Consider the following 27450-nt stretch of genomic DNA (forward strand, 5'->3'; position numbering starts at 1 on the left):
GCTACACATCAGAATCATCTGGGGAGTGGGACTTCACTGGCGGTCTACTGGTTAGGACTCTGTGCTTCCACTGCTGGGGGCATGGGTTCAGTCCCCGGTTGGGGAACTAAGATCCTGCATGCTGTATGGCCAAATAAATAAATAAATAAATAAATAATGAGTAAACGGTAAAAATTTTTTAAAAAAAGAATTATCTGGGGAATTTAAAAGGTGCATAGATGTCCAGGTCCCAGACACAGAGTGTCTAAATCAGTTGGGCTGGGGTGTGGCATCCAGATATTTTTAAAAAGCTCTGATATCCAGCCAGGGGAAAAGAATCACTGGTCTAATCTATCAAATTGTATTTTTTATATCTAATATTCCTTGTCAGTAATGGCAAGTTATTTAATGAGAATTTTCTTCTTAATTACACTTGTGTTTGCAAACTTGTATTTGCAGAAATACCTCGTGGGTTCCATCATCTAGTGAAACACAAAGGTAAGTATATAATGTAATAAAGAGTTTTGTTAAGAAAGCCCACAATATTTAAATCACAATTTAAAACCAAATGCATATATTTTCCCATTAAAACTTCTCAGATGTAAAGACGCTGCTTTACCTGATTCTTCTTGTTCATTAACGTCTTGAGGATCAGAACCACTCCGACTCCGACACTCTTTGTTCGTTTTGGCTTTGCGCGTGGCCATCTCGTCATCGGTGGCCTCTCCACTCTCACCCTGGGAACACAAACCTCACATCGTTTCTCATTCTGTATTTCTCTCCCATCACTGCTTAGTTCAGGTGGGTCCCTATTTTCTCACTGACCCACCTTCAATACCACCTCCACCTGACAAAAATAGTAAAGACCTATGTGAACGCTGACCAACTATTCTTGTGTTATATTTATCTCATGTGTTCTTCACTAAAATGCAGCACTCCTCTGGGGAGGGTGACAAGAGGAGGAATAAGACCCCTGGAATCTGTGTAGAGACAGAGTTATGAAGCAGACAAAGTTCAACTTAGGCATCAACATATGTCTTAGGCCTCCCATATGCAAAGACTTGGACTTCTTCTAGTTAACCATGAAGAAAATATATTATCATGTTACAGTGAGAATCTAAATAATGTAATATATAATATATAGTGATACACATATATATTTATCATGGTAAAAAACAAAATATAAAATTTACCATCGTAACCATTTTTAAGTGTATAATAGTGTTAACTACTTGTGCCTTGTGCAACAGATCTCTAGAACTTTCTCATCTTGCAAAACTGAAACTCTATACTCTTTGAACAGCTCCCCTTTTCCCCTTCCCCTTCCCCCCTGGCAACTGACATTCAGCCATATTTTCCTTCTCTCTGCTCCCACAGCACTTTGCAGACAGCTTGACAGTGACTCTTATTTAGATCTCACCGTGTTTGTTAACATCTCTGTGCCCCTCTAAGGACCTTGACTTTTCCCTGGTGTTGACTCAGTTCCTATCACTGGGCCTGGCATCCAGGAGGTGCTTGGTAAGCTCTTGTGTTTCATTTGTTTTACACCTCATCTTGTCCCCAAGCCAAATGACCTAAGGTAGTTTATGGTGATGTAGACCATACAATGGTCCTGGAATACTGGGGTTAATGCTTAATAAATAGACTCTACCCTCATAAGGATTTTCTTCTTTTTCTTGGTGGTGCTTATACCCAAGGTGTTGTTTCTCTGCATGTTGGGCTTCTCAGCACTCTTTGCTGATGTCCCGGGACTGGGGTTTCGAGTACTCCATCGTCTGCCGCCAAACAACTCCACAGCGTGAGCCAAAGTTGGGCCTTCATATCGTCCATCCTCCTGTAAAAGAACAACATTCTGAACACATAAGGAAAGAGCGAGCAATGGGGAAGTAAATATATTAACGGCTTCCCGTAAATTCCCAGAGGTGGAGGAGAATAGGCTGTCACCAAAGAATAACCATCTGGCCATGCAAGTGGCTGTTTTCTAACTGTCAGAACTCTCTGTTGGGGATTTCATCATGTCCTCTGTTGTCCTGTTCACACCCTGTTGAGCTCCAGGGATGTGCTTTAATAGGGTCATGTTCAACTGGGATTAACAAAAAAATTTCCCCTCCCAGTTTCAGAGGTTATGTTCCAGAATTATCACTGCAGGCAAATTCATTAAGATGTACTTTGCAGATCTGGGCTTTGGAGGACTTGGAGGGTGTACATGTGTGTATGAATCTATTTAAGTAAAATCAAGTTCTATTTGCTATTGCATCGCTCCAGTGTATTTTCACCTAGTCTGATGCTTGGGACAGTCTGACTTGAAGTCAGAGTAGGTGGAGTACACAAATTCACTTTGGAGGGCTCTGGGAGCACCTTGAGTAGTTGAGCTGCCATCCTCTTCTTTTTTTCTTTGTTGGATAATTTTTTAATAAAATGAGGTGCACACCACTGATATTAAGAATGGCATATGTGTAAAACAAAACAACTCTTTTTGGCTAATGGAGAAGGAAGAAAAAGCATGAGAAATGGAGCTGCCATCCTCTTGAGTGACTGATATCCAAGGATAGAGAGCCCAGGGGACTCAGAGCACCACGAATATTATGATGTTGTGAGCAGCAAAAACATACTCAGTGGGTAGGTGATGGTTTACAATAGCTGCTGCTTGTAAGGCAACTCTGTGTAACTTGCATTGAGTATCAGTAGGGATCCATTAATCCCTATTGATTAATGAATGAGGAATCCCTCCTGATTAATTTAATGATCAGTGGTCAACAATTCTCCTTATAAGTCAGGAAAGTCAGTTAATAAAACTACACAAAGGTCACATATGAATTAAAAACAATACTGGTGATAGTTCACAGGTTGTAGAAAAGGTACCTCTTAAAATTAATTTCCATCTACTATCCTTACTTTCTGCAAATTTTTAAGGTTAGTCCTCCTTTGCAATTCCAAAGAAGTGCTTGTAAATAGATTTTGCTTTGTTGTAGATAATATGCAAATAATAAAGAGGCTTTAAGTGTGTGTGCGTGCACGTGCGTGCTTGCTTGCTCCTTCATCCTAATGTTCAATGACTATCTGATTTTATGACTTGAGTTGTGACCTCCCACATCCTGCATCCTGTTATGGATCCCAGCATGCTGAGTAACTTGGATACTTGATGATCTTTTGAATGACATTTGATGAAACCTTTTAGTGACCTTTTGTCGTGGATATCTGTGATTTATGCCTGCTTATGGATCATTTCTCTTTTCTCTAACCATACCCCAATTTTATTTGATCTCTTTTTCACTAGGTATAGTCTTGGGTCTATCAATCAAAGGGGAACAGCCTCCCTTGATCAATGGTTGGTACAGGATCTAAATAAGCCAATCAGAATTTCTGTCCCTGGAAAATGAATCTTGAATGCAGTGATACAGAGAATGAAAATGGTTGGAGATGATTCCACCTGGTGCAGGCCTGCTGAAGAGAGTCCCTGATAACAAGTCACTACAACTGACTCCAAAGTGGAATAAACAATTCATGACACAATTTCATAAATAGATTTTAACTACCTTATTGCATAACATACTCTGAAAGAAACCTTGTAAAGTTTTTATCTATGGGTTTTAAATAACACATCTTTAAACATTTAATAGGCCCCTTCATTAAAATTTACAAGTTCTGCTCTGCAAAAGACACTGTCAAGAGAGTTAGAAGACAAGCCACAGACTGGGAGAAAATATTTGCAAAGGAATATCTATCTGATGGTCTGTTATCCAAAATATACAAAGAAATCTTAAAACTCTACAATAAGAAAATAAACAACCCAATTAAAAAAATGGGCCGAAGACCCTAACAGACACCTCACCAAAGCAGACATACAGATGGCAAATAATCACATGAAAAGATGTTCCACATCATATGTCATCAGGGAAATGTGAAATGAAACAAGAAACCCCTACACACCTATTAGAATGGCCAAAATTGAGAACACTGACAACACCAAATGTTGGTGAGGTTGTGGAGCAACAGGAACTCTTATCCATTGCTGGTGGAAACGCAAAATCATACAGCCACTTCAGAAGGCAGTTTGGTTTCTTACAAAGCTAAACATACTGTTACTGTATGATCCAACAATCACACTCCTTCGTATTTACCCAAATGAGTTGAAAACTTATGTCCACACAAAAACCTGACCATGGATGTTTACACCAGCTTTATTCATAATTGCCAAAATTTGGAAGTAACAAAGAAATCCTTTAGTAGGTGAATGAATGAATAATCTGTGGTCCACCCAGACAATGGAATTTCATTCAGAATAAAAAGAAAGCTATTAAGCTACAAGAAGACAGGGAGGAAACTTACATGCATATTATGAAGTGAAAGAAACCAATCTGAGAAGGCTACATATTGTATGATTCCAACTATATGACATTCTGAAAAAGGCAAAACTATGGAGAAAATAAAAAGATCAGTGGTTGCAGGGGACTGGGGGAAGGGGTGGGGGTGGAGTGGGAGAAAGAGATAACAGGCAGAGCACACAGGATTTTTAGGGCAGTGAAAATGCTCCATATAATATTATAGTGATGGATATATGTCAATAAATATTTGCACAAGCCTATAGAATGTACAGCACCAAGAGTGAACTCTAAGGTAAACTATGGACTTTGAGTGATTACGATGTGTCAACATAGGTTCATCCTTTGTAAAGAATGTACCATTCTGGTGAGTGATGTTGATAATGGGGGTGCCATGTAGGCATGGGGGCAGGAAGTTTATGGGAAATCTCTGTACCTTCTTTTCAATTTTATTATAAACCTAAAACTGCTCTAAAAAATAAAATCTTTAATATAAAAATTTAATAGATCCATTACCATGTAGATATAAAAGAATCAGCCTCCACTGCTTTGGCTTTTCTAAATTCAGAACAGGTTCAACGTGTGCCAAGCTTTACTTTTAATGGAAATATTTTAGGCCTGGAAAAAGCAGGATGCTTTTGTTTAATCTTTAAAGGAGACTCTCTGGGAACTAAAATGTAGTTTGAATCTTTCTTTCGTTTTATACAAAACAATAAACTTGTTTAGGATAGGTGAAATATGTCCTTCTATTTTTAATTTGGGAGAAGGACTATTGTGAGTGAAGGTACATTCTCAGTTTTAGAAAACAGTTCATGTGGAAGTTGAGGATTAGGAAATTCATTCCTTAAAAAATATTCATGCACTTTTAACTCAGCATATCTTTTGCATATGATATCTTAAAGACTGTGAAACTAATCTAATTCTTTAAATAGATCCCATTTTTTCCCTTGAAGATAGCCAGAATCTGTTTCTATTGCTTACAATCAAAGAAGTTTACTGATAATCCTGTGTATAACCTTGTCAGCTTCCCAGAGATCTTTCCAAGTATATGAGTTCCCAAGCTCTGCCCATGATAACCTTGAGCCAAAGCTCATGACACCAGCCTTTCCTCCACACCCCACACGGAATCTCTGCAGAGTTTACTTCCTTTTAATTTCCTGTATTCCTAGGCTTCATTACAAATGTCACTATTTCCTCTTGTCTTTTGCTTTATCTCCTGCTATTTCCATTAGATTAATTTACATTTACTAGTACTAAAATACTTATATTTGAAAGTAACCGTGCAAACATTCATCACACAAAAGGACTCTGATGTCAGAAAGATTATTTTCTATATAAGCTCTTCCCAAACTGGGGATAAAAAGATACACTTATAGGGATGTTAACAGAAGTTTGGAAGAAATCAAGACTTTTCATACATTTCTTTAATTTATAGATACATTTAAGTAGGTTTCGTTTGTACTTTGAGACTTCTCAGATCTTTAAATGTGCTAAGTCATATTATAAGTCAGCAAGCAGGGCATTAAGCATGATGCCTGTTTGACCTTTTGTTCTCCAAGTACGAAATTAGCATCTTTTTGATGTTTCCTGAGATCATTTGGGAACTGGTCTATTTGATGGGAAAATGAGTAGTCCGTTGACCTTTTTCACTTTATAAAAAAGAAAGTAAGAAAGAAAGAAATCTTGAGTGTCGAAGACTGTTGCCTGTCTTAGGCAGCTCATGTAGTACATTGTTTTGAGGAGTAATGTCACCTGTGTGTTCAGAAGTGACTGAGGTATAATGGAGCTATTTTGCTGTTACACTGTGATGGCTTGGTTCCACACGGGGTGGAAGGGTGGGGGTTGGGAGATAGGAAGGGGTGTAGCTGTGTTTGCAACTGTGTAGGACTGAATCTGCTCCAAGTCATTTCCTCTGTCTCTGCTCTTACCTCTTCTCATCAGACCAAACTGAACAAACTGAAGGTTGCCAGGTTAAATGAGAAACTAAGTATACCTTTTATGTTAATTCAGTTACTTTATGCTATAACATGGGGAGGGAAACAAATGGAGCAAATAAACCACATAGGCTTTGTGACAGTGATTGTAATTGAGGCCAAAGATTTTGGTTTATGCCCAGCTTGAATGGATTTTCATGATTCTAGAAGGCTGAGAAATGACTGTAATTGAAAATCAAGGGACTTCCCCGGTGGCGCAGTGGTTAAGAATCTGCCTGCCAATGCAGGGGACACCGGTTTGAGCCCTGGTCGGGGAGGATCCCACATGCTGCAGAGCAACTGAGCCCGTGAGCCACAACTACTGAGCGCGCCTACAGCCCGTGCTCTGCAACAAGAGAAGCCACCGCAATGAGAAATCTGTGCACTGAAATGAAGAGCAGCCCCCGCTCGCTGCAGCTGGGGAAAGCCCGCACTCAGCAACAAAGACCCAATGCAGCCAAAAATATAAACAAATAAATAAGTAAATTTATGAAAAAAAAAGAAAATCAATATTGCTTTGAAGATAATAGCTCCTGAAGACCTTTCTTCCAAGCAGCTGGCAGCACTGAGAGCTCCCTGTGGAACAGACAGGAAGCAGGTATTTTGGTTTTCATTTTAGATGAGTTAACTAAAACTGGCTTTGCGCAGTGCAGCATAATCATAGGTCTATGTGCTTATTAAGTCACTAATCAAGTTAATTATTCAGGATATGATCTCTAGTCATAAGTACTGCATGGATGTGGGAAAAGGGGAAAGAAGGGGTCCTATATGTGCCTCTACTAACATTCCAAAGGGGAAGATGTTTTTACTTGTCAGAAACATGTTAGCACTGTGAAAAGTGCATGAAATCAGTTATTTGAGTAATTTAAATCATACTTCTATTTGTTCTGTGACACTAGTAGAAAAGATAATCTCCCCCCTCCTCCAATAGATAGAAAAGCATAGCAAAGAAAAACCAAATACTTTGTACAACTCATTTGACAACAACACTAACAGTGTCACCTTGTTCTGGGGTTTATGACTCAGTTTCCGAGCAATCTCTGCCCTCCTTCCTCCACAAGTGTGCTACTCTGGTTATGCCTGTGTCTCTTCTCACCACCTCATTCAGCCCAGGCCTCCTGCCTCCCTTAGCTGGAGTGTCAAAGTACCTGATAATTTAGGGTTAATGAAAAACTCACTCAGTTTAAGCTGTGACTGTGAGAAACTGACCCCTAAGAGCTGCTGCCACTACAAATCTGGTTTGGAAGAACTCTAGGTATGAGTTTATCTCACATTTGGGAAAGTTTCTTTTAACCTTAAAAGTCCTACAGTTCAGCAGCAATACACAGCAAGTTAAATAACCCTCCCAGAGTCACGGAGCACATTAGAAGATGAAACAGGATTTCAATTTCCCAAGTGAAGGTTTCCAATATATCAGCTAGTCCCTAATTAATAATAAAAGCATTCAGATACAATGCTTTCCATTTTCACTTATTAACTTGTTTCTTTCCAGATGTGAGATGTACAATGACCACAGTCACTGTTTTCATACAAAATAATAATAGGACCTACTATAAGCCAGACACTATTCTTTATACCTACGAATTTACATTATGGCTTTACCCATATTAACTCAGTTAAAGCTCACAGCCACCCTATGAATAGGTATCATTATTATTCTCACTTTATGATAAGAAACTGAGGCACAGAGAGGTTAAATAAAAGCTGTTCCATATCACTCAGGTAGGAAGTGACAGAGCTGGGAGAATGAACCTTGGTGGTCTAGTTGTCCAGTGTGTTTTTATAATTATATCTGGAGAATTATACCACTGAGGAGAGAGGGAAGGCTGTACCCCTTACCTGGTAGAGGCTGACGTACTGTTTCCGCAGCCACTGCTGTCTTTGGTCAGGGAACTTCCTCATCTTTCTCACAGCTCTAGTGAGTTCCAACAATCCACTGAAGAGCATTTTAGCTGTGTGCTTTGGTGCCACAAAGTGCAATAATCTATTGTCCGTGGTCTGAAGCCCGTAGAGCAGTGTCACACCAGTCTCTGAGAGAGACATGTTACTCAGTTTGTTCTGGACACACACAGTGTGTAAATCAATGCTAGGGTGTCCCATGTACACAGCCTTTGCTGAAAACAGATCCAAGACCCCCTCTGCCAGGCCACTTAATCCAGCATTGCCCAGTAATGGGAATTTGCCAGGCTCGGATGTGTTACTAAGCACACCAAGTTTTGCTTTAGCACTGGCTGGGGAAGCAGTGGTGGGCTTTATCCAGGTCAAGGTACTATTGTCAGGCTGAAGCTGGAGGAAGCAGCGGGCAGAGAGGTGCATGTCCTGGTCATAGTGGATGACCGTGGCCCCCTGCAGCAGGAACTGGTGTACATCAGCTTGGATGGACAGCACGTACCACGGGATGAGCTCTGTCCCATGGTCAAAGGCCTTCTGTGGCTCTTCTGATCCGTGAGGGTCCCATTCTTGGGGCTGCTCAAAGATGTCATTTTCAGAATCCAACAAATCTCCAATTATGAACCTGATCGGAAAGAGATACAAATTTGGTCTGTCTTACAATCAGAGGTGAGAACAACAAAAAGCTTTCACTGACACTGGACACCATTTTTAATTCCACTATGAATTCAAATTAGCATAGAAAATATAAAATGCTAAAAGTCACAGAGTAATTTTTTTTTTTTTTTTTTTGCGGTATGCGGGCCTCTCACTGTTGTGGCCTCTCCCGCTGTGGAGCACAGGCTCCGGACATGCAGGCTCAGCAGCCATGGCTCACGGGCCCAGCCGCTCCGCGGCATGTGGGATCTTCCCGGACTGGGGCACGAACCCGTGTCCCCTGCATCGGCAGGCGGACTCTCAACAACTGCGCCACCAGGGAAGCCCCAGAGTAAGTTTTTTAGCTGTATTTGAAAACCTTATGTTTAACAATATGTCTGACCAAAGGTTTAAAGAAAGGAACTAGTAGATTAGTTACTGCATTTAAAAGATTTTTAAAATGTGAACCATTTTTAAAGTCCTTATTGAATTTGTTACACTATTCTTCTGTTTTATATTTTGGTTTTTTGGCTGCGAGGCATGTGGGATCTTAGCTCCCTGACCAGGGATTGAACCCGTACCCTCTGCATTGGAAGGTGAAGTCTTAACCACTGGACCGCCAGGGAAGTCCCCAGTTATTGCATTTTTAATGTAAACAATGATAATCTTCATTATTTATTAGTTTTTCCTTTTGTGTCAGGAACTGTGTTAAATACTTTACATACATTTTTGCACTTTATTTGACCTACTTGCAAAGTAAGTTTTCTTAATTTTTTTTAAATCTATGGGGAAACTGAGGTTCTGAAGGGACGAGTAACTGCTCCAGGTTACCCAACTCAGAAGACACCTACCCAAGGCAGGATTCTGATCTGTCTGACTCTTTAGCCTGGGCTCTTCATTACTAGGTGTGTTGCCTTCTACTTGGTCATAACAAAATACAATGGGGCTAAAATAGGCAAAACAAGACTTAATAAGTGGGCCTGAGAAGTGTCTCTGTTAAAAATAAAATACAATTAGTTCAAAGGCACTCATTGGGAAATATTGTCATGGTGCCAGATGAGCAAGAACAGCCCTCCTTGACTCAACCTTAGATTTTCACTGTATGTGTATGTTCACCTGTGCGTGCACATGTGCACGTAAAGGACTTGTCTGCTTGGACAGTCTAGCAAGTTGCCTTCCCTGAGTTAGGAACCTGGATTACCAGGGCCAGAAGGATCTTAGGGGGAAGGCAAGGAGTCTTTATTGCTTCCTTTCTATTTGGACACTTGGTAGGAACATGCCTAAGAGAGACTTGTTCTCTTCAAAGCATGAGGGATTGTTACTAAGATCAAGCTTTCTACTGTTTGAGCCATAGATATCACTAGCAAAGTGGTGGATAAAATTGAGAAGGAGTTGGTCCATACATCCCTGGGAAGGAATGTTCCCATTATCTTGAGGCAGTTGGGCAGCTGACTGCATCTTGGCAAGGCATGAACAGCAGCCCTGGGCTTCTCGGACTCTCAGTCTAGATCCTGGTCCCTGAGCAACATCTCACTACTGCTTTCAAACATCAAGAGGTTCTTCCTTGCCCCACATAAATAGATATTCTTAAGAAAGAAAAGAAATCCACAAGGGATCTCATAAATCTGATGGTCAGAATATCCTTTTCAAATCATCCACACTGGAAACACTGGAAACAACCCAAATGTCCAGCAACAATAAAATGTATAAATAAAATTTGAAGTAATTCATACAACACAATCCTGCACAGCAATGAAAATGAACATGCAATGGCTGACTACCTGCAACAACATGGACAAATCTTAAGCGAGACATACAGGCATATATACTGTATGATTACATTAATATAAATTTCAAAACCAGGGAAAACTATACTATATTGTTTAGAGAGGCATAATAGTGGTAAAATTAGAAAGAAAAGCAGGATGTACTATCATACAATCACAGCAGTGAACTTTTCTTTAGGGGGAGAGGTGGTGACATAATTGAGAAGGGAAACAAGGGTTTTATGGGTGCTGACAATGTTTTCACTCTGGGTGGTAGTTACACATGCATTCACTTGAAACTATTCAAAAACATTAGGTTTTTTTAAAAATTAATTTTAGAATAGTTTTAGATTTGTAGAGAAATTGCAAAGACAGTATACCCCACATCCAGTTTTCCCTATCATTAACATCTTACATTAAGGGTGGTATATTTGACACAATTCATGAGTCAACACTGTGATACATTATTATTTATTAAAGTCCATACTCTGTTGAGATTTCCTTAGTTTTTTACCCGTTTGCCTTTTCTGTTCCAGGATTCCATCCAGGAACCTGTATTGCATTTAACCATCATATTTCTTTATGTCACAGTTTCTCAGACTTTCCTTGTTTTGGATGGTCTCGACAGTTTTGAGGAGCTGTGGTCAGGCATTTTGTAGAATGACCATCAATTAGAATTTGCCTGATAATTTTCTAATTTTCTCATAATTATTCTGGGGCTCTGGCTTCTGGGGAGGAAGACCACAGAGGTAGAATGCCATTCTCATCACACCATATTCAGGGAACATACTATCAACACGACTTACTCTGTTGATGCTGACCTGGCTGAGGTAGTGCTGGTCACGTCCACTGCAAAGTTACTTTAAAAAAAAAGAACTCCTTTCTACACTGTAATCTTTGGAAGGAAGTCACTGCGTGCAGCCCACACTTAAGGAATTCTGCTCTACCTTCTAGAGGGTGGAGTGTATACATAAGTTATTTGGAATTCTTCTGCACGGGAGATTTGTCTCTTCTCCCCTATTTGTTTATCATTTATGTATATGGACTCATGAATATTTACATAATACTTTGGGTTATAATCTAATACTACTTTATTTTGTTGCTCAAATAGTTCCAGTTGGCAATCGGGAGCTCTTTTCAGTTGGCTCTTGTAGTTCTTTGACATAACCTCATTATTATGTTTTTTTTTTTTTTTTCTCAGCACTTCTTTAGTTTTTGGCACAAGATGCTCCAGGCTCATCTAGTGTACTTCCTGTCCCAGTCCTAGAATCAGCCATTTCTCCAAGAAGCTTTGCTTTCTTTCACTGAAGAATGTTATTAGAAATCAAAATTTGGGTGCTAGGTGCAAATCCCCTCTTTTTTATGCACTTTTAAAAATATCACATTTCACCATAAAAAGTGAAGAATGAAAGAAAAGGGAAGGAAATCCTTTGTGTTTAACTTAGCTCCATCCCTCTGAAATTGCTCTCAGTAACAATGGAAAACCAATATTTATGTCCTCCTACATAATACTTCTCTCCATGCCTTATATATATATATGTGGTAGTTAGGAACATGCCCTCTAGAGTCACCTTGGGTTTAACGTTAGGCTCCACTACCTCTTTGCTGTGTGACCTAGTCAAATTACTCAATCTCTCTGAGGCTCACTTTACTCATCTGTTAATGGCAAAAAGACAATACCCATTTCATAGAGTAATGGTGAAGCTCAAATAAGGTAATACTTGTAAATGACTCAGAACAGCATCTGGTTTGGTAAAGTACGCGATTATAATTAAACATAAAAAGACCAGGGTCTCATCCTGCCACTTCTCAGCCCAGCTATTCCTCTAGAGGGGCTTTCCTCAGCGCCACATCCAAGTTCTTTAATCTTTTTATTTCCTTTCTCTGGGACCATTTCCACATTCTTCTTGTCACAATTCTTGGCTTTTTTTTTTAAAGAGCAGGAAGGAGTCTTTTATTGAAGTACTAGTTGATTTACAATACTGTGTTGGTTTCTGCTGTATAGCAAAGTAATTCAATTATATATAATTGATTATATATAATTATATATATGTGTGTGTATATCTATATCTATATATAGATATAGATATAGATATATAAAATAAAGAGCAGGAAGGATTCAACTGGTGAGCATCAGTACCCACGAAATGTAACATATGTTACTTTGGACTTAGAACTTCTGATTTTAATTTAGCATGAGAAAAGGTGTTTTTCATATTCCATTTAATTTGGGTTCTGAGCTAAATCAAGCATTTTCCAGTGAAAACCTACAGGCATTATAGAAAGTAGTGTCTGGAAAGAAAAATTAGGAGGCTTTTCTGGAGCCTGTTTCTGCTGCTCAGAAATGAGGTTAAGTAGAGAGAGAGAGTAGACACTGTCTTTCTTAGCATCAGTTCTATTTTAGAACACAAAGAGAATTAATGCTAGGTGTTAATAATTCCTTTAAAAGACATTCTTCCAGGTATTCCCTGGTGGTGCAGTGGTTGAGAATCCGCCTGCCGATGCAGGGGACACGGGTTCGTGCCCCGGTCCGGGAAGGATCCCACATGCCGCTGAGTGGCTGGGCCCGTGGGCCATGGCCGCTGAGCCTGCGCCTCCATAGCCTGTGCTCCACAACAGGAGAGGCCACAGCAGTGAGAGCCCCGCATACCGCAAAAAAAAAAAAAAAAAAAAAGCCATTCTTCCAAGGACTAATGCCCAAGATAAAACAGACAATTGTTTGCAATGAAATAAGATCATTTCAAGAAGGAAACTAGTAGCTTTGTCTCTTAGATCATGTAGTGAATTTTATGAACTTCTGTGCCTGCTTCTCTCAGGAGACAAGTTTCTGTGGGTTTACAAGAAGGAATAAGGTGGAACTTAAAGAGTTGTTCAGGAACCAAGTAGCATTAACCACATCAAAGATGTGGTTTACCAGCAAAGAAACTGCGTAGTCAAACTTAGATCATATGCCTTAACGAGAGGACCAAGGAGTGAAAAGAGAAGGAAAGTTTGTATCTGATCTCTGAAGAAGTTCTAAAGCACCCTTCAGTTAGAAACCATAAACTGACAGATAAACACTTTTCTAATGTTCCCTGATGAAAATCTTATATTAGGGTACAAGTGGGCTATTTATCATCCTGGTTATGTATTTTCTTCATAAAGTTTTGTTACTGCTGCAAAGTTAATATGATTGCATAAACATGATTCATCAAGTGATAAGTCTAAATTTAATTTTGTTAGAGGAAAATGTACCCCTTTTGCAAAGGACTTGCTATAGCTATTCCCAGGAATAAAATCCAGAGTTTTAACTTTGCTTCTGGCAACTTCTTGCTTCTAATTAACCTAGCACCTCCTCAACCACAGGCAGCTTCTAAATTATAGCTCGGTAGTGTGCGGACTTCAAAGTCAGCCTACGTGAGGTTAAATTCTGGCCCTGCTAGATGTGAGATCTTGAATGAAATGGAATTGCTGTGAGGATTAACTAATTTAACATATGTAAAGTATTTAGAACAGTGTTTGTTTAAAAGTAGGCTCTTGATAAATAATAACATATCATATATTAATAATATTATTGCCCCGTTTGTATTTGCAAAGTCAATATCCTAAAACACAGCAACCCAAACAACCATTGCTTCTCTGTAAAAATGGTGCCCAAGTTTCAAGCTGAGATTCAAGTGATAAACAAGCTTAAACTGAATGTTGTGCAGATAGTGGGAAAATGGCTTTCTTTGTTACAGGTCACAGAAGCAGGACTGGGTCTTGGGTACTGGTCAAGGAGACAGGAAGAGAGAGAAAGAGAGGGGGGGTCCTAGGTATCCCCAGCCCCAGATACCCCCAGCAGAGCCGGGGGTGGGGTGTTGGTGGGAGGAGATCATGTTAAGGTCTGGGCTGGTCAGAGGCAGTCAGCTGTCCCTAAAGGCTGTTAAGAGGTAGGTGTTTGTAAGGCTGGGATATGTCTGCACCATCCTCTGTGGAGAATAAGTGATTGGTTTCTTATCATTTTATTATTTTGTGTGTGCACATAAGTGTGTGTGTATGTGTGGCAAATCCTGTAACTCTGATCTTTTCTCAGATCCTCACGCTCAGCTTTTTTATTTCTATCCTTGTGGGTTGGATCATCTTCCAGGGAAGTCTCTAAGGAGGTTGTTGGGATGGAAGAGCAGAGAGTACTCTGTATTCTCCTGTAAGGAAGGGCAGGGTGACTGAGGGCTGCTCCTAAAATGGTGACTGCTGCCACGGGTGCCACGCCTTAAGGACTTGGGTTGGTATTTGAAGGGTGTGATGGCAGGCTTTAATTACAATATCCACCATTTATATGCCTTTGTTATGCAAAACTCCTTATTTTACATGCACCCTCTCACATAATCCTTACAACAACCTTATAAAGCATTATGATCATTCCCATCTTACAGATTACAAAATGGAGGCTTAGGAAGGTTTAGTCACCTACCCAGGTGACACAAATAGTAAGTGGTGGGGGCAAGATTCAGGCCCAAACAATGTGACTGCAGACTTTGAGCATTTACTCATCCCAAGCAGCCTCCATTCTAAGGTTCTGTCTGAACTTGTTATATACTTATATCCAATTTCTACAAATGGACAAAACCTTTTTAAGCTGCAGCATTTTAAAGAGGGTCAACAATATCGGGTTGTTTTTTTTTTTAACGTCTTTATTGGAGTATAATTGCTTTACAATGGTGTGTTAGTTTCTGCTGTACAACAAAGTGAATCAGCCACATGCATACATATGTCCCCATAACCCCTCCGTCTTGAGCTTCCCTCCCATCCTCCGTATCCCACCCCTCTAGGTGGTCACAAAGCATCGAGCTGATCTCCCCGTGCTATGCGGCTGCTTCCCACTAGCTACCTATTTTACATTTGGTAGTGCATGTATGTCAGTGCTACTCTCTCACTTAACAATATGGTTAATAAGAACCTGCGGCTCCTCTATGACCCAACACTCTTCTCTATACATCTAAATATTCTTAATTCCCATTTTCCTACAATGGTGCTATATGCTACTCTTACGCCTTCATGACATATTCACACAGGCAAAACTCATTATTCTTCATGCTGGTAAATTTGAAAAGTCATTATTAATGAGCTTTATAGGTCATATGAAATGTAATTGGAATATTTTTAGAATTCAAAGGTTCCTAAACTACAGGAACTAGAAATAAAAAAAAGTTGAGGGTTCCACAGTGACAAGAAATGCCTTAAACATTGTAGGAGAAAAGATCCTGCCTTGCAGTTGATCACGCGGTCAGGTTCACGACCCAGCTCTGCTAGGCACCACTTAGGCAAGTGACTTCACCTCTCCGGGTAACACTTCTTCATTTGTACAGGGAGATGATGAGTTGGATGAGTTGACCTTAAGATCTCACTGACATTCTGAGATTCTTTCAACCCTGTTCCTTTCCTGCTGAGGTCTTCACTTCTTATGATCATTTTTTCTGGGGTTTCTGTGAGTGTTTTGAATGGGTGTTCTGGCAGGAGTAGCCGAGATATTTGAGAAAAATTATTAGAGTACCCTTCAGGCTGGGTGAACCAAAGGACCATGAGATTGCCCCTTCTTTCTTTGATGTCATTTTCACAGGGTTGGTGGCTGCCATAGGAACAGGGGCTGGAGGTTATTGTTTATAGAGTCTTTGTTTCCGCCAAATCAACAAGAAAGCACAGTTCCCATGGGTTTTGGGATCTGGAAATCCCTTCTCCACATACAACCCTGTGCTGTATATTCTAATGAGGGACTCTGGATCAGGAATGGATTCTCTGTGAAGTCCTGGCAGATGGTCTCAGAAACAGTGCTCGCTGATCTGGTTTCCGTGAGTTTTATTAAGCACCCTCACCCCCATCTTGTGCGTTCAGTGGTTCTTTTCAAAACAGCAGTCATGTGGGGTAAGAAAACTTACTGGTACTGAGGTGCATAAATTTCAGTGTGAGGATTTCAATAGGACTTCATAGGTTTTGTAAAAGAAATATTTGCATTTTTGTGCTTCTTTTCCCTTTGTAAGAGTGCTTATAAGCGGAGTCTGGAAAATTGGAAGTGGAAGAGTAATGATCTTAGGATGTAGATGATAAAATGATTAGGGAGGAGACAAGGGAATAAGCAGAAAATTGGAAATAAAGATTTCATGAGAGGTGATGTTATGAGGTAAGAAATTTATCACTTGAAGGAATCCCAGGCAAAAGGAAAGGATGGTAAATGAAAGCTCAGAGGCTTGGTCTCTGAGGCTCAACCAAAGGTAGCATTCCTAAAAGTATTTTAGAAAGACTGACACCTGTAAGTAATATATACACCTACACACACACACACACACACACACACACACACACACACACACGGCCCCAAGTGAAGGCTGTTATAAAACAGTCATGTGAAATTTTATCTATTCAGGGATGATGTATCCCTTATAGTAGGATTTAAGGAAGGAATTTCAGCCAGATCTCAGTATGAGGAACAGGCATGCTTCTCTCAAACATCTGTTGATTTTTCTTTACAAATATTGTGAATCCTGATTCCCTCTTTCCTATGGTCACTATCTCCGAACAAAATTTAGTCACTGTAAAGACTATACAGTATACATTTCTGTATGTTTTATTTTTTCCTCTCCTATTTTTCTTTTTCCTTAATACCTTTAATTATTTATATTTATTCATATAAGCATCTACAAAATATTTTCCCTTTTCCTTAATGTCCTCAATTATTTATATTTATTTTTGTAAGCATCTACAAAATCTTTAGTAGGAGGATGTAGATATATACATAGATACCTGTGTATAGAGACAGGTAGATAGAGGTAGATATAGATTAAGGACTTAAGTGGCTATGAGATGCTTCTTTGTGCTTATTTGTAGATGGTCCTCTCTCTATACATACAGTGGCACCAATGTCAGCAAAAATTAGTGAGAAAACTTTCAAATAATCTTTGACTTGAGATCAACTAAGAAGAACAATTGGTAGAAGCTACTTGTGAGATTTGAGCTTTAGGGACGAGGCATTGTGTTAAGGGTGGTTAATCTTTGAGCACCTGGGTCCTCTATGGTGGAATGAGCTAAGAAGCGAGGTATGAAAAAAAGCCCAAAGACTTTGGAGAAACCTGGAATACAGATTCACCTCCTTAATAATAGCATTCGGGATTCAGAAACAAAGCGTTCATTTGTGTGTTCACAAATGATTCTAAGGATCTAGCACTACAATTCCAAAAAAATTATTTTCCAAAAACACTGTCCTCCTTCCCAGTGTAGACTCATACACACACACACAACCAGGAAAGGCTTTGCAAAATAAACAGCAATGTCTCGCAAGGACTCAGAGACAACCGCAAGGTATGACACATGAGTACTCAACACAAGTAAAACCTTTTGTGGCCAAGATGTCAAAGTCAGTACATGTCATACTTTTGGGTGGTGCTCAAGGATTCCACCAGCTGGGCCAGGCTCTGCCATTTGAGTTGGGCTTGACCATGAGTAAATGGCCTTGAAGAGATGTAATGCCTGCCCTAAGACCACTGATTTCTGAACTTCTCATCTGGCCATGGGTTAAGCAAGCATGTCTGGCTCGATTGCCATGCTTGTCAATAAATAGCAATCGAAACAACTGAGCAATTACAAAGCTGCAGATGCCACCTGAATGTGAGTTACCACCTGCCTTAGAATCATCAGAGGTTGGGGAGAGCTGTAACAGTGCTGATTTCTGGGTATGACTAACTCCAACCCTACTAACTCAGTATATTTGATTTAAAAATATGTTAATACTCACCCCTGTGCCCCACCTAGTGATGAATAAAACCCTTTTTAAAATTGAAGTAGAGTTGAGTTATAAAGTATACTATGGATACTATTTACAAAGGATACTATATATCCTTTTTCATATTCTTTTCCATTATAGTTTATTACAAGATATTGAATATAGTTAGTTCCCTGTGTTACACAGTAGGACTTTGTTGTTTATCTCTTTTGTATATAGTAGTTTATATCTGCTAACCCCAAACTCCTAATTTATCCCTCCCCCTGCTTTCCCTGTTTGGTAACCACAAATTTGTTTTTTATGTCTGTGAGTCTGTTTCTGCTTTGTAAATAAGTTCATTTGTAACATATTTTAGATTATACATATAAGTGATATCCTATGATATTTGTCTTTGTCTGACTTACTTCACTTGGTATGATAATTTCTAGTCCATCCATGTTGCTGCAAATGTCATTATTTCATTCTTTTTTATGGCTGAGTAGTATTCCACTGTATATATGCACCACACAACCTCTTTATCCATTCATTTGTCAATGGACACTTAGGTGCATGTATCTTTTCAAATTAGAGTTTTCTCTGGATATATGCCCAAGGAGTGTGGGATTGTTGGATCACATGGTAACTCTATTTTTAATTTTTTCAGGGACCTCCATATTATAATAAAAATCATTCTTATAGAAGCTATGAAATAAAGGATCATGGTTTTAATCCTGAAATTTAATTTGTTAAATTTTTAGAAATGGTAGGATAGCTCTAATTTTTAAAAAGGGGTAACAGATAGAAAGAAGTTAAATTATGAGCAGTAATTTTAGAACAGAGCAGCCAGATTAGACAGGTAAATCCTAATTCAGAATTGGTAAATTTTAAAGATAAAGAAGCACAGTTTACTGATAAAGGTGGTGAGTTTTTTTTTTTGTGTGTGTGTGTGTGTGATACGCGGGCCTCTCACCACTGTGGCCTCTCCCGCTGCGGAGCACAGGCGCCGGACGCGCAGGCTCAGCGGCCATGGCTCACGGGCCTAGCTGCTCCGCGTCACGTGGGATCTTCCCGGACCGGGGCACGAACCCGTGTCCCCTGAATCGGCAGGCGGACTCTCAACCGCTGCGCCACCAGGGAAGCCCAAGTGGTGAGTTTTTATTAGGTTTGATCTGAAACCAAACTGGAGTAGGAAAAAGAAGAAATGAGCATCCCAATTTTTAAAATGTAAAACTTACTGCAATCGGGCTTTATCCTTCAAGGAATTCTTCCTAGAGCTGTTCCCTTCACCGGGGCTGTCCTCCTCCTCTGTCTCCAGACTTCGACTGCAGCTCCTGATGATCTGAAAGATGCTGTTGACGGTGGACTCCTTCTCTGAATTCTTTAAGCCATTCTGTCCCACTCGTTGTAAGAAATTATCTTGTCCACTATAATCAGCTACAAACTACAGAAAAATATATTGAGGATTTGTGATTGCAACTTCACATACTACATCTAAATAACCTACTTAGCTAGAGAAACAAAATCGTAACAGTCATAAATAATGGCATTTGTGCCTATTTTACTGGGGGAAAGAAAACCTCCAGGAAAAACATTTTTTTCCTTTCACCGCATGAAATACCAAAACTCACTCTTGTTTCCACTATGGAATCAACACTCTAGGAATCAACACTCCACTTTGAATTTACAACATAAAAAACAATATTATTTCAAGGTTCCCTAGGGAGAAGATAAGCCACTTTACAGAGGAAGGACAGGGTTATTTTATCCTTGTAGTGAAAATTGAGAAAAACCATGACAAAAGTGTATTATTCTATGGAACTGGATAAAATTACTGGGGCCCAAGAAAATGGTGGAGAAAGGGGGACATTTTGCTTTATTTCCCATACATCTTATGGTAACATAGAGGCTTCCTGCTGGTTTATAAGCTCTTATTGTCTGTATTTGTGATCAGGAAGTTTCTCCCATCAGAAGTCAGAGTGAGACAGGCTGGGACCTGGGACCCTTTGCTGCAGTGCTGCAGCGCTTGCACCTGAACACACCTCTCCTCCAGCAACAAAATACAAAGAAACTGTACGGGACTAAAAATAACTGGGTGCATGCACAGTTGGGGCAAATTCGAGACCCAAAAGATACAAAGAGACCAAAAGAACCCAACTGCCACTTTTGAAGAGTGGGGAGCAAAAGCTGGGTACTGAGCATGCCCGGTACACACAGCACCACCAGAGGGGTTGGCAAAACACCTAAGCCACCCCTCTGGCCCGACCCCTGGACACACCGCTACCCTCACCCCATATAAGGAACAAGCTCTCCCCACCCCCGCTCAGGGAGCAAGCAAGCAGGGGAACCTATCTTCTTTTGTTCTCACTCCCCCTTGCTGCACCAGGGGCCCCAATAAAGCCTTGCCTGAATTTCTTGTCTGGCCTCTAGTCGATTTCTATTGATTGGGGAAGGCCAAGAACCCTGGTCGGTAACAAGAGGGGCAGCTAGGCCATGAGATAGGGTGTTCCTGCCTTCTGAGACATGAGGGAGGCAGCGTGGGTGCAGCTTGTAGGGGGGCTTGCTTTAAGTTTTCTCCTCCATTTCTTGTACTTTATCCCCCCGACATAAGCCAAGGAGATGCAAGCCAGTAGTGCTGCCGGCACCTGTCAGAGGTTCTAAGTCTCCCTGATGCCAGGCGATGCTTTTGTTCCCAGGTGACCTGGAAGAGGCTGCAGTTTGGGGAAGTTTTCGCACTGCCACTGAGAAGGGCTGTGTGTGAGTGTGAGAGTGTGTGTGTGTGTGTAAGGTCAGCAGTGGGTGCTGTCACCATGGTGAGAATGACTCTAGATTTCGGTATGGGACTTCCAGGTATGGGACTCCTCAAAATTCTCTGTAAAGTTCCCCCCCTTTGGTCCCTTCTTTCGTTTCTAAACACTGTATAAGAGATTTCCATATCTTCTTCCGTTTCTCAATGCCCCTTCTCTCCAATGCCCAATGCTCTGAGTCCAAGCTCTGTGGTCTTCTCCACACTGGGGGTCAGGAATGAGAAGCAATGGGCTGGGGGGAACGGAGGCAGCGCGATCAGGAGACCAGAGCTCGTCCTTCGAAGACCTACCAGATTCCCACAAAGGAGGAAAGGAAGGCAGTGTTAACTTCCCTTCAGTCTTTCTTCCACTGATCCAAGAAAGTTACCACTCTCGCTTGACTTCTCGTATCCCCTGCACCCAGACATTCCCACCCAATAAGAGGGAAGAAAACCCCATCAACCTTTAAAAAAAAATCAGGAAACAATACCCATTTGCACTTGTACTTTCACATTGCGCCATTAAAGCTAACTTAATATTAAGCCCCGACAGTGTTAGTTGGCATTCTTTTCTCTGGAATGTTCAAGAACCTGTTACCCAACACAATAGTGACAACTGATAACCATGGGCTCAGAAAGGTCTCTCTTCTGGCTTTAGTGAGTGACAAGCCAGGAGGCAACAACGACTCTCCAGACCATGAGGATTTTGAAAGGCCTCACCTCTAGAGTTTCTTCTTGGGAATTGTACCTCGGGCAAAGCTTCATGAGGCCGGAGGCTCCGTCAAGCACCTCACAAAGCTCCTTCAGAAACACCCCGCAGAACGGAACCACCTTACAGCCGGGGATGTGCAGCGCCCGAGTCACCACCTTCCTGTACTCGCAGGAAGATTCATGCTGGGCCATGGCGTCCTTCAGGCCCCTCATCGTCTCCAGGTCAGACTGGTCCATAAACTGCCACATTTTTAAGACTTTTCTTGACCTATTACAAGTCAAAGACATTTTTTTTTTTAGACTGAAGGAGAAATAATATAATTTACAGTAAATAGCCTAAATTCCATACAAAATTCATTTTTTTCATGTTTTCTTTCTGTTTTAATACTTATTTAGGATTTCCCAAATGACGTGAATATTACGTTAATAAATTGAAACACAAAATTAAATAGGACAGATACATACAAAAATACATGTGGGGACTTCCCTGGTGGTGCAGTGGTTAAGAATCTGCCTGCTAATGCAGGGGACACAAGTTCGAGCCCTGGTCCGGGAAGATCCCACATGCCACGGAGCAACTAAGCCTGTGTGCCACAACTACTGAGCCCACGCGCTGCAACTACTGAAGCCCACGTGCTCTAGGCCCTGCGTGCTGCATCTACTGAGGCTGCGTGCTGCAACTACTAAGGCCCACGCGCCTGCAGCCCGTGCTCCACAACAAGAGAAGCCATTGCAGTGAGAAGCCTGCGCACCTCAACGAAGAGTGGACCCCGCTCGCCGCAACTAGAGAAAGCCAGCGCGCAGCAGCGAAGACCCAATGCAGCCAAAAAACAAACGCACACATGTGCGAGGAGTTAATTTCGGAAGGTGGGCCCTGAACTTAAGTTTGAGTTTTTCTGATTTCCCAAAAGGGAAACTTCCTGGGTAATATGGTTTCTACAAGTATTTATGGAGGATCACCCACAGGAAACGTGTTCCATCCACTCCTCTTGATCTTTTAAATGTTACTGGATAAGGCCAGTCCCGCAGTGATACCCAAGAAGCCTGTTTTGACCTCTTCTGTTGAATTGCTTCTACTGAATCCAGCTTTGACATTAAGTCACTGGCCTGTCTTGAGGGGCATTATCTTAAAGTATTATTTGCAGAAAAGGATGTTAAATGAGATTTTTCCTATTTTGAAATTGCTGTTGAGAACAACAGCTGACGTTGAATCGATCCTTCTAAAGAGAGGCAGCGGGTTGGCACCAGGAGACCCAAACTGCTCTGTCCTCAGAGGTCTCCCACGCTCCATCAGCAGAGGAACTGGGTCTGAGCAGCCACGTAGGAAATGCTTCTTTGGAGAGGGCTGTCAGGGCACCATACGTGAGAAGGAGGAAATCACTCAAGTGCAGGGGCTTCAAGGGAACTCCATGGAGAGGCTGATCTGTGTCCCGGCAGTTTGTTGGTCAGAGACTGACTGGTGTGTGACTTGCCTGGGGAAATCTAACGATGAGAGGCTGCCTTGAGCTGCCTGATGGCAACATGAAGGAGAAGGTTCCAGCGCGCGTGGCTCACATTTGCAGAGTCTGGGCGGGCAAAGCGCTGGGTGTTTCTGTGAGTCAGGAATGGACTCTGAGAGTCAGTGGGGCCTGAGTTATCTAGAAAGGCCTGCCGGTGAGGTGAACTTAGTGGAAAGAGCCTGTGAGGGTAGGACTTCCAGAACTAGACACTGTAGCGGGGAGGACTGAGTAGTCAGCCAGGCCAGAGGTGCACTGCCCCTTACCAGGTAACGGTGCAGGGAGGTCGTTATGGGACAGCGGGTGAAGTTAAGGCAGGTAACTAGGAAGTAACCCTGAAACCACCCCTCATGGCTCTCAGTGGGGGCTCCAAGGCCAGATCACCACTGCCCCAGTCAAGTAACACGGGCTCCGTTTACCCCTCCACGCTTCTCCTCTCCTTTCCTGCCCATTTTTTCTGCAGGGACCCTGAGTTGGAGGGAGAGGGAGAGAAAAGATAAACCATATTTTCCCACACTACCGCAGCTTTCTCAGACTGGTTGGGCTGCAAAATCGGGGAAAGAGTGAAGCTTTAAATGAGAAGTTGAAGTTTTGATTTATATCAGACTGGATTAAAAGATCATTATGTAATATCTAAGATATCCAAAAGACATAAAGAAGCACAACATGACAAACACCCACACATCAACCTCTCAGTTTTAAAAAATAAAGCATTAATAATATGATTGAGGACCCAGTGGATTCCTCCACGAGCACATCCTCCTCCCTCTCTCACCACAGGGGACCAAAACTGCAACTTTAGTGCTCTCCTTCCCTTCCAATTCCTGATACTTTCCCAACACAGGCAGATATCGCTAAGCAGTTTGTAGAATTGTTTGCGCATTTTTAAACTTCATACAAATGGTGTCACGCTGTAGGTACTCTCAGGCAACCTGCTTTTGTGGCATTGCTGTACGATTCTCAGGTATAAGGTGGTGAGAATCCTTTTGAGGCCATGGAGTAGAAGTTTAAATAAATGAAGTGAATACATGAATGAGACTTGCTTCTCATTATTTAATCATCCTTCTTTCCATGAGTAATGGAGCCGTCAGAGTACTCTTGGGGGCAAAGACAAACCTCAGTAAAGATCAATGATTTTTTGTTAGATTGAGAATTGACACTTTTAAAAAACCTTTATTTCTTTTTATGATTATAAAGGTAGTAGACGCCCATCGCAGACGACCTGGAAAATACCAAAAATATAGAAAGTCCACCCATAGTTCTTCCACCCACAGACAACATTAGGTATATTTCCTTCCAGTATTTATTGTATTTGTGTCTCTCTGGTCTAAACATTTTATAAATTTTGTTGTATAAATATTGCTGAGGTTAAGTATAGACTGCTTTGTTCCCATGTAGTTTTATGTGTTTTATGTTACTTGTTTTCCAGTGATATTAACAATTTTTTATAAACATAATTTTTGGTGGCTAAATAATATTCCATTGTATGACTGCCTCATGCTATTTCCTTCATTTTTCTATTGTTGTTCATTTGGGTTATTTTATTTTATTATTTTAAAATTGAGGTGTAGTTGACACTTGGGTTATTTTATATTGACATTAAAATTGAGTAAATCTTGTTATATGTAAATCTTTGTACTTCTAATTGTTTCCAGCTGAGAATTTAGTTTGAGGAAGCAAAATGTACAAAGTATACAGAAAAGCAGTCACTTAACAGTAAGCGCCCCCTTCTCATCTAATTGTTTTAAAAATAAAAAACTTTCAGTTACTTTGTTGTAGTTCAATTACCTGTAATCTAAATATTTTCAAACCTGAAAGTACACACATGAGCTCTTCCTCCATGATCATTCCATCATAAGGACATCTAGCAACGTACCTCCTGTATATATTGTTCCAGCCAAAGAGCTATTAAACTTGGTACTTTTACCCATCTATTTGTAAAGATCAGTTCAGTTTTAAGCCAAATATAGGAGCATGAAACTATGTAGCAGTGGGTCTGGGGTGCCCGGAATCAGTGGTGAGGTTAGCTGGTTTGGGGTTATTCCTCATCTAAGAAAGAGTTACCTGACTCTATGGACTTCTTGGATTTTGAATTCAAACTAAGTTGGGTCTAAAAGGTCTCCACGGGTCATTCTGAGGCCATTCTTGTATCAAGAGAGTCTCTAATACAGCGGTCCCCAACTTTTTTGGTACCAGAGACTGGTTTCGTGGAAGACAATTTTTCCACAGACCAGGGGTGGCGGGGGGAATGGTTGTGGGATGATTCATGTGCATTACGTTTATTGTGCACTCTATTTCTATTATTATTACACTTTAATATGTAATGAAATAATTATACAACTCACCGTAATGCAGAATCAGTGGGAGCCCTGAGCTTGTTTTCCTGCAACTAGATGGTCCCATCTGGGGGTGATGGGAGACCGTGACACCTGAAGTATGTTGCTTATGTCCAGTGTGCTCCGTAAGATGCAGCTTAATTGTCACTGGCCACTCACTGATGGGGTTTTGCTATGAGTCTGCAAGCAACTGACTTATTATAGTCTCTGTGTAGTCAAACCTCTTTGCTAATGATAATTTGTATTTGCAGCCACTCCCCCGTGCTAGCGTCACTGCCTCAGCTCCACCTCAAATCATCAGGCGTTAGATTCTCATAAGGAGGGCACAACCTAGATCCCTCACATGGGCAGTTCACAGTAGGGTTCGAGCTCCTATGAGAATCTAATACCGCCACTGATCTCACAGGAGGTGGAGCTCAGGTGGTAATGCGAGCGATGGGGAGTGGCTGTAAATACAGATGAAACTTCTCTCGCTCACCTGCCACTCACCTCCCGCTGTGCGGCCCAGCTCCTAATAGGCCATGGACCACTATTGGATGGAGACCCCTGCTCTAATACATGGTATGTGGCAGCCAACCTCCAAAGATCCACACGTCCTACTGCACTGTGGTCCCCACACATAATGAATCAGTGCTGGTCCTATGTGATCAGTCCAATATGGCAGAAGTGACAGTGTATTACTCCTGAGGCCAGGACATAAAAGGTACTGCAGCTTCTGCCTTGCTCTTTTGGATCATTCACTGTGGAGGGAGCCAGCTGCCAAGCTGTGAGGACAGTGACATCCCAAAGAGAAGAGGTGAAGTCCCCAGACAACAGTCTGCACCAGTTTGCCAGTCAAATACAGAGGATAAGCACCATTAAAATAGAACTATTTTATCATAATATGATCATCCTTTTTTTTAATGAAAAGTAACACAAATTCTTTGTAGAAAATTTATCACAAAGAGAACCAAATCATCTGGATAAAGCCTCCTATTCTCCCAGTATTTTTCCTATTTTTCCTTCTTTTGAGCTATGCTTGGTGCATTTGTATGACCATTTTAAATGCCAATGACATGATCATTTGAGTTTATTCTTAGTTGAGAAAGTTCAAGAGGACAGAAAAATTTCCAACTCAGAATTTTCCCTTCCACCCCCAACCCTGAATCCCTATGTAGGGCCTGGAGAATCAAAGAAAAACTTTGAAATGTTATGAAGCAATATCTATTTATAGATCTATCTATAGATTTATAGAACCCTCAATGGGAAGGTGAATCTCAGACAACAACAACAGCAATCACAGGTCCTCTTTCTGGAGCTTTACCACATGCCAGACAAACATACTCAACACTTTACATTATCACATTAAATCCTATGTAAAGGGGTAGATGCTTTTCATTATTGTCCCCATTTACAGATGAAGAAACTGAGGCTCAGTGAAGTCAAGTAACTTGCCCAGATCACACAGCTATTCAGACGGGGGAGCCAGGATTTGATTCTCTGCTATTCTCATTCGACCATTCATACTCGTCTCCTTCACACCATACTTACACCTGCAAGAGTGAGAAGCAGCTACTTTGTGCAAGGTAACCGAAGCTGAAACAGAATAAGGTGGGAGGCTTTATTGGCAGAATGGTGATCTTATTATTAGCTTGATGGAGAAGGCGTAAAAGCAGGATACCACAGAGGTTAAGGGCACGGACTCTGAACTCAAGGTGGCCTGCAGTCACATCCCAGCCATGCCAGGTGACCTTGGGCTAATGACTTAATTTCTTCTTACCTCAGTTAGAAGTTTCTTCTTTTGTATGGTGTGGGAATAATAATAGTATCTACCTCAAAAACTGTTCTGAGAATTAAAAGATTTAATGC

General features: G+C 41.0%; 1 protein-coding gene across 5 annotated transcripts in view; it reads right to left on the reverse strand.

Moving 5' to 3' along the window:
• The window catches only part of PLCE1 (phospholipase C epsilon 1), a 328855-nt gene that overhangs the window by 65597 nt on the left and 235808 nt on the right, over positions 1-27450 (reverse strand). For all 5 annotated transcript variants that reach the window (XM_067024972.1, XM_059054408.2, XM_059054405.2 and 2 more), the window contains 5 exons: positions 21780-22038; positions 19513-19718; positions 8114-8789; positions 1631-1813; positions 599-716 (listed from right to left, as the gene is read on the reverse strand). In XM_067024972.1, the coding sequence (XP_066881073.1) occupies positions 599-716; positions 1631-1813; positions 8114-8789; positions 19513-19718; positions 21780-22038 (1442 nt within the window). The remainder of the gene's footprint in view (positions 1-598; positions 717-1630; positions 1814-8113; positions 8790-19512; positions 19719-21779; positions 22039-27450) is intronic.

The sequence above is a fragment of the Kogia breviceps genome, chromosome 2 (assembly GCF_026419965.1).
Source record: "Kogia breviceps isolate mKogBre1 chromosome 2, mKogBre1 haplotype 1, whole genome shotgun sequence".
Classification (NCBI taxonomy): Eukaryota; Metazoa; Chordata; class Mammalia; order Artiodactyla; family Physeteridae; genus Kogia; species Kogia breviceps.